At 36.4% G+C, this 8,728-nt stretch overlaps 1 protein-coding gene across 1 annotated transcript in view; it reads left to right on the top strand.

The window, feature by feature from the left end:
- Positions 1-692: 692 nt before the first annotated feature.
- CSRNP3 (cysteine and serine rich nuclear protein 3) overlaps positions 693-8,728 on the top strand; it is a 76,966-nt gene continuing 68,930 nt past the window's right edge. The window contains exon 1 of the mRNA XM_052635979.1: positions 693-870. Coding sequence (XP_052491939.1) covers positions 723-870 — 148 coding nt within the window. The 5' untranslated portion in view covers positions 693-722. The remainder of the gene's footprint in view (positions 871-8,728) is intronic.

The following is an 8,728-nucleotide window of genomic DNA, read 5'->3' as shown; positions in this document are numbered from 1 at the left end:
TTATGCCCTTGTGCATATGTCAAGGTAAATGATGAAGATGGAGAGAGGGCAGCTCAAGGAGAGGAGACACATCATTCATCCTTTAGGAGAAACTACCTCCACTTCCCAGTCTTCACTCTTCCCACCCAATTAGTGCGATATCCCTTGTAAGTATCCTTAGGAGGTTTCTGAAACTGTGGCGACAGCTTCAGCAACCAGGTATCATGTGGAAGCGTTTCACTTTACTGTAATAGTTAAGCGGAAACCACCTAAAATTTAGATCTGATTGCATATGCTTCGTTGTGCTCAGCTAATTGGGTTTCTTGCATTTTAAAAATTGAGTATGAAGTTTTTGCATACTTATCCGTGTTCCTTCCAGTAATCGTTTAGGACTTTGGGGAACATTAACGTTTATCTTTGTTACAGAATTTTACATACTTAAGTGGATTTTCTCAACTTGCCAACAAAAAGGAATAGAGGTAGTGCATTAAAATGAAATATGTCTAAAAAATTGTTACATTTTGGTAAGCAAGTGGTCAGATGCTCGTATTTAATCTAAGTTCATTACTGAAAATATTTTTTAAAAAACTGCTTAGTGATCCTTTCAAGGGAAAACTCAGCTCATGTATAAAAAGCCGTATAAAAATGACTCCAGAGACCTTGGCTGCACATCCAGCGGTCAAATATTTCAATGCTCCGCTGCTCCCGTTCCTGTTACAGGTACATGTGACAGCACTGCAGCGATGAGTGGAATTTTAAAGAGGAAGTTTGAAGAAGTTGATGGCTCCTCGCCCTGCTCCTCTGTGCGGGAATCAGATGATGAAGTTTCCAGCAGTGAAAGCGCTGACAGTGGGGACAGTGTCAATCCGTCCACTTCTAATCATTTTCCCCGTGAGTACAGAAGCCGTAACTGAAGCGGATTGTTTGGTTCTACAGTGAAAATAATTGTATTATTGTGTGATTTTTTTAACTGTTATTACTAATTTTGTTTTGTTTTTACGATTAAACTAAAAGCAAGACATGATTAAGGAAAAATGATTTTTGAGGCATCAGTGGATTCCTTTGTATGGTGGATTATTTGATCGTGTTAACCAACAGTCAATGAAAATTGACTTTTTATATTATTACTTTTCAAAGGAAATGCCCTACTCTGGCAGTAGATGGGGAAAGACATGTCTAGGCACAAAAAATGTATCCTCGTCAAAGCTGAAATGATACCCTAGGAGGAAAAAATAGTGGGGAGGTTGTATTTGGGAGTGGAAGGTCTGGGCTCACTGAGAAAGGGCATAGCCAGCCATGATTTAAGAGATTAAAAGCAGCAAAACTCTCCCAAATGTGCAAGTGAGTGCTGTTTTACCTCTTTTTACTCATCCCTTTATTCTCTTATCCTTAAGGATAATATTTAAAGCCCACAAAATAAAAAAGGTGTATTCTTTCTCTTTTTCCACTGCACTGTAGCATCACACCTTCCTGTCAGGCAAGGTACTGTGAGGTTTGAAGGACTGACAAGAGAATTTCATAAGGTAACACAATAGACAGGCTAAATGAAACTGACTGTTACTAGCTAAATAATCTTGAGTTTATGTTTCCCATAGGAGGCTTTTAATATATCGTGATATGATGATAGATAACTAATTTTAGTTTTTTATTTTTCAGTTAAGTAGCTGATTTTATTAATATGTCATTACATATTGTAGAATTTATTTTGCTAATGTGACTACCGAGAAAATGAGAATTAATCATATTTTTAAGAGTTAATAAGGAGCTCAATAAAACTATTGAATATGAAACACATATACTAAAATCAACAGCATTCCTTTAAGCAAGCAAAATTCATAGAAAATAGAATGAGAGGACATCTACAATTATTATAACAAAAATGTCATCAAATAATAAGGGACAAAGTAATTGTATGATGTAGGTTGATCTTCAGATATATTTACAAATGTCATGATAGTGTGAAATGAGCTTGTGTTTTGATTTTAAAGACGTATGTTACCTGTTTGGTCTTAATATTAACAGTGATAATAACAACAACATCATCATCTAAGATGTTTTGTGACGATCAAAGAGCAAGTGAGCTAATTCACATGAAAGAACTTTGTAAAATGTCAAGTACTGAGCACATGTTATATTAAAATTTATTCTCATAGCTCACGTTTATTGGGTACATGCTGTAATCCAATAGTTTTATATACATTATTCCTACCCTTTACAGCCATCCTGGAAGAACCACTACCTTCAATTTACAGAGGAAATAACTGAGGCTCAAAGAAGCTAAATATCTTGCCCAAGATCACATAGGATTTAAGACTAGACTCACATATATACATGTGTGTATATATATATACATATATATATATCTCTCCATATATTTATGTGTCCCATCCCATAGTCTTCACCTTTTCTATTATCTCATTCTGCCCTTTAATTATATAATATTGGACATATCTTTATAATGCGATTTATTGTGAGTTAGAAAAGTACTTGAATTAATGAAGAGACAGATTATGCTTCTGGATATAAAGGTAAATCTATTAAATATTTCCACATTAATTTGTGGATATAAAAGTATAATCTTTATAAAACGCTCAACTAGACTTTCTTCAGTTCAGTTCAGTTCAGTTCAGTCACTCAGTCGTGTCCGGCTCTTTGCCACCCCATGAATCGCAGCACGCCAGGCCTCCCTGTCCATCACCAACTCCCGGAGTTCACTGAGACTCACGTCCATCGAGTCCATGATGCCATCCAGCCATCTCATCCTCTGTCATCCCCTTCTCCTCCTGCCCCCAATCCCTCCCAGCATCAGAGTCTTTTCCAATGAGTCAATTCTTCGCATGAGGTGGCCAAAGTACTGGAGTTTCAGCTTCAGCATCATTCCTTCCAAAGAAATCCCAGGGTTGATCTCCTTCAGAATGGACCGGTTGGATCTTCTTGCAGTCCAAGGGACTCTCAAGAGTCTTCTCCAACACCACAGTTCAAAAGCATCAATTCTTTGGCGCTCAGCCTTCTTCACAGTCCAACTCTCACATCCATACATGACCACAGGAAAGACCATAGCCTTGGCTAGACGGACCTTAGTCAACAAAGTAATGTCTCTGCTTTTGAATATGCTTAGAGGTGATGGAATAATGAAAATCTATTTGGAAAAATAAGCTAATGAGAATAAAGGGATATTTTTAAAAAGAAGCCTTAAATCTTGAAAAGCTACTCCAGATATTAAATAATCATAGAAAATTATATAGTTTAACATTTTTGGTACTGTATTAGATCTAGGAAAATAGAGAAATCTCAATGTAGTATAGATAAGAATTATATATTATATATATACATATAGGAATATGTATATATTGTGTATATATATGTATACATTATATACATATATGAATAGAGCATTGTAAAGCAATGTGAGAGGGAGGAAGTATTTAATAAATGATTTTGGTATTAGAGTTTGAAATAGAAAAATTCAGAAACATATCTCACAACATATACCAAAATACATTTCAGATGGAGTAAGTAGACAAAGATTTTTAAAATACATACCATGGGGGAAATTACATATTTGCTAAATGTTTGGTAGGATTTTTATCTGAGCTTTGTAGTAATATAAAAAAGTCACATTGCAAAATACTTAAAATATTTAATAATAGAAAAGTATTAAACATACCTGACCCCCGCAAAAGCCCAAAGTAAAATAATCTATATTGGAAAGTAATTTGCAGTTAGTATGGCAAAGCATTATTGTCTAATGGCATACAAAAATACACATGTAAATTTTTCATATAAATTAAGATACATACCTTCAAAGATAATCAACATGATAGCAAATATAATTAGCAAATATTTTGAAGCATTGCAGTAGTAATACCAGAGAGTAAAGTAATACTAGTGAGATTTCATTGTATGAAATCGTGGAAATTTCATCTCCATGAAATTAGTGTTCTTCTCTCCAATAAAAAATGGTAGTACAGTACTTAAGTGCTGGTGACAGTCATGGTACAAATTGTACGTACATCCATATTGCTATGATGGCAATGAAATTTATAAAGCACTTTGGAAATAGAAGAGCCATAATGATATTCATCTCTATACATCTGTACTTCAGATAATTTGTCTAAAGGGGAAAACATCAAAAACACAGGGAAAATGCATAATTGAAAATGTTGATGGTTGGGGGCAATGCCAAAAAATAGGGATTAGGGCAGGGAAGAGGAAGGTCATGTGTCTGAGAGTGGGGAAATGATTCATTAAGTTTATGGTAGCTGATACAGTTAATGTATTTTCATGATAATTATGAAGACATGGGGCTTCCCAGGTGGTGCTAATGGTAAAGAATCTGCCTGCATGCAGGAGATGCAGTTTCTATCCCTGGGTCAGGAAGATCCCCTGGAGCAGGGTACAGGCAGCCCACTCCAGTATTCTTGCCTGGAGAGTCTGATGGACAGAGGAGCCTGGCTGGCTACAGTCCACAGGGTCGCAAAAAATCGGACATGACTGAAGCGACTTAGCACAGCACAGCATGAAGACATGAGGTAGTGTTAAGAAAAGGAGAACGCACAATTATACCTACACTGTCAGGAAGGTCTTTGTATCATAAGTTACTCTAAAAACTGAAAGCAATTTGGTTTTTTGAAGTATTTGAATGATAGATTAATTTCATATTTGCTAATTTTTATTTCAGTTAATATTTATATATCTCACAAAAAGTGTTTTACATTTAAACTAAAATAACTGTAGTTTAGATTGTGTTTATGTAAGCAAATGGCATGATTGCTAAACCATGCAGTGCTTCAGTTAGCTAGTAAAGACTTTTTATGAATTATGTCCAACAGATGTTATTTTTCCTGTTGAATAAAATAGACATATTTTGTGATGCCCAAGAAGTTACTGAAATTTTCAACTCATCATTTATTGTCAGTGGTAGTTAGCAATGGTTAGTTTTCAAACTTGATAATTTAACTTTGTATTAAATGAAATCTGGCAGAGATTTTTCATGGTTTTTAAAGACAATTAAATGATTGATTTAATAAAAAGTGCCCTTTTGATTTAATAGTCTCTTTAGTTCACCATATTAACATTATGAGGAAGGAGAAAAAGTGGGAAGAAAAAAGGCAAAACATCAAAAAACAAAAATTCTCCCTAGAATATTAATATTTGCTGTATAAAAGATCTGAACATGTTAGCCCATATAAGAGTAGCTAAAAAGATTTCTTGTTTCTTGAAATGTATTTCAAATCATTTGCTAGCCCCAAATAGAGGCATAAATTTTTGTAAAATGTTTTATTTATTTTTTTCAGCTAGATTAAAGTATGTCCTGATCTGAGGTCATTTTAGAAATATGTATTATTGTTGATGAATCCTTTTTTTAAATATATTTTTATACTTTCAAAATAAAAGTAATTACCGTAAAGAAGGATTTTTGATTCCTATCAAATTTATGTGGTATTAGGAAACCAAATTTAGCTTCACACAGATCTTTTAAGATACGGTTATTTGAATCTCACTCATTGTGAGCTCGTCTTTCAAATTTAAAATGTCAGGTACACCCAGTGCTTTATAGGCACTAACATATTGTGTAACATAACATTTTGTTATCATTACAAATACAGGAATTGATACAAATCAGGGGGTACGAGTCAGCATCTATGGTAGTAGAAGATTCCATCCTATTCCATGCTTTCTGTAAGTGTATTCAGTTTGTAGCACATCACATTCTGATATCAAAAGCTTCGAAATGTAAATCAGTAAAGACATTATGCCTTTTTCCTTGGACTTCCGAGTTTTGCTAGGCAACTAGCATACTCGCCAGCGATCAACCAAGGTCATACCTGTACTTCCCTTGAGATAGAAGCAGCTGGATTCTGTATTGCTGTGGAACGCTTTGTTTCATCAAATCCTTGTGGCTCTATAGCCAGTCAGCTGAACTTGAGCTCTGTCACAAGGAGAGCTACGGAGAAGCTGGTATGATTTTTTTCCTACCCTCTCAAGATTCTTGGCACTTCATACAAGTAATGAGAAGCTGTTCGATGAAGCATCCTCTCCCAAGGAACACGTATTTTTCCTGAAACATAGTGTTTCCACAAATAAACATAGTATTTAGGAAGTGGAAATATAAAAAGGCAAAATGATAGGTATTCTAAATTGCATGTGAAATCTGATAGTGGATGTCTTATATAGGATAAGAGTTTCTAATGTATACTTCCACATTCTTGAGCTCATTGGATAGCCTAAAATCTTTGTTTGATTAGGAGCCATTATTGTACCCATTTTATACAAGTAGAAGTTAACATTTAGAGACATATTATTGATTTATGCAGTGGCTGAGATTATAATCTGTGTTTGTCTCCCGCCCTCCCTCTCTCCTTCCTTACTTCCCTCGGTTTTCTCTCTGAATACACAGGGCGTGAATATGCTGCCACGTGCAGCCAAGTCACCATTTCCCTCCACCATCATTTCCCTCCCACCGACTGCACATTGTATAGTGGGATTAGAGATTTAAAAAATCAATGGAAATCAGATCTTAACGTGAAACTTTGTGGTGGAAGTATGACCAAAACATATCTATTCTCTTTACCAGGCGGTTAAAATGCATTGAACATTTAGATTCGGTTTTGACAGATATCGTGTATCTTATGTTCGGTCTCTGTGGTAGGTGCTTTTAGACATGTCAAAATGATAGACTACATGCGGTAAATACAGCTCAGATTACAGCGACAGGTCATGTCTACTCAGCATTGTGATAATAACTTAAGAACTTACTATAGCAAAAACAAACATAGCAATCAATCCCTGAATCAATGATTTTTCAAGCAATGGAGGCCTGTTAAGGCAGAAAGTGAACATCGAAGTTTTAGGGAAGTCTTTGAGCAGGAGTTAGCACCATGTGACCCTCAAAAGCTTCTTTCTACCTTGTGATAATATGGTTCTAAGAACAAGGATCAAAATTGGTCTTAAGTTAGAGCAGAAACCAAGTAGGAAAAAATAAGCAACATAGGTCAAGGAACCTCTGATAAGCTGTTAAATTAAGACCTTCCCAGACTCTGACTCCCTTCATCTCCTGTGCTAGAAAAGAACCAGTTAGCCTGGCATTGTGAGATCAGATCTGGAACCAGTTGCAGATTTACATAGTAGGTCATGTCCCTGTCTGGACACTAGCCATGGACCAGTTAAGTCATTAAGTGTTTAGTTTAGTGGAAATATGGGATTTAAGTAGTTTGAGTGAAAGAAATAGATACAAGTTAGTGGTCCGTTTGGAAAATATTTAATACTCACTTGAATATGAATATATTATAAAAGCCATTGACTGATAGACAGTAGAATTATTTTCATATTATTTTGCCTGAGAAATCTGGGAAATCCAGTGCAATGAATCAGAAATAGTTAACCATTGCTGCCTCCTCTGACTTTACTTTCCCTATCCCTCAGGCTGAAAGTTCTCTGCTTCACAATCTCTGACTATGAAGTTCTGTACCTGCTACAAGGCTCATATCAAATGTTTTTTTCTCTATGAAAACTTTACCAAGTCTCTTATTCTACTCATCCTCTTTGCCTGAATCTCCTGGTATTTCACAACATTCAAACACTTTGGCAATGGTTTTCTATCTTCTTTCCAGCCCAGTATTTCCCACCAAACCATGATGTGAATAGCCATGTGATAGCTCACGGAACCATTAGCCTCTTGTTTCCTTGACCACCTCTATTCTGGAGTCTTCTATTCCATTCATATCATTTATCTCCACTCCTCATAGCTGCTTGTGTCCACAGCTTTACCCATGATAGTTTGACAAACCAGAACAGCTCTATCGTTGAAATATCAAATCTCAGTGCTCTAAACTCAGACCATACCCCTTCTCCTTCCACTCCATTTCTCCCTCTACCTGTATTTTTATCTCATACTCTTTTTTTCCCCAACATGTGGGTGCATGCTACGTCGCTTCAGTCATGTCTAACTCTTTGTGACCCCCATGGACTATAGCCCGCCAGGCTTCTCTGTCTCTGGGATTCTACAGGCAAGAATACTGGTATGGGTTGCCATGCTCTTCTCCAGGCGATCTTCCTGACCCAGGGATCGAACTCACATCTCTTATGTCTCCTGCATTGGCAGGTGGACTCTTTACCACTAGCACCAGCTGGGAAGCCCTTTCCCCAACATAATACCGACTTACTGTCTTTACATATCTTTCCACAGCACCCTTTATATTCACTCTATTGTTTTGGCTTTTCTTGCGGAGAGTGTGATGAGGCCTGGACTCTTAACCATTTTCCTCCCATATCCTTTACTCCATATTTCCTTTTTATTCAAAACAGCTGAACACTTTAAGAAGATTTGGAGAAAATGATGACACTGGGTGTTTTCAACTTGGCTGCCCATTATTGAAACATGGCCTCCTCCTAAGGTGCCTAGGGTTGTTTTCTCTTCCATCTCAAAGCACACAGTACTTACCAGACTCATCAAGTCCCTCCAGCTCTGACCTCATATTGAACAGATTACCTTGCCTTCTCATCATCACAAACCCTACTTTCCTCTTTTCCTGTTCTGCATGTCCTTCTTTCTGTCTTTAAGCAGGGCATTCAAAATGAGTTTCAAAGGAATGAGTGTAAGCTCAGCAAAGGCAGGAGCTAGGTCTTTGTATGTCTCATATCTAGTAACTCCTCTTAATCAATATTTGTGTAAGTGGATGAATGAACACTTATTAAGTACTTACTGTTTGCCATAGCACTAGTACTAGGAGCTGGAAATAAAAAAGTA

The sequence above is a fragment of the Budorcas taxicolor genome, chromosome 2 (genome assembly GCF_023091745.1).
Source record: "Budorcas taxicolor isolate Tak-1 chromosome 2, Takin1.1, whole genome shotgun sequence".
NCBI lineage: Eukaryota > Metazoa > Chordata > Mammalia > Artiodactyla > Bovidae > Budorcas > Budorcas taxicolor.
This window is presented reverse-complemented; position numbering and strand designations above follow the sequence as displayed.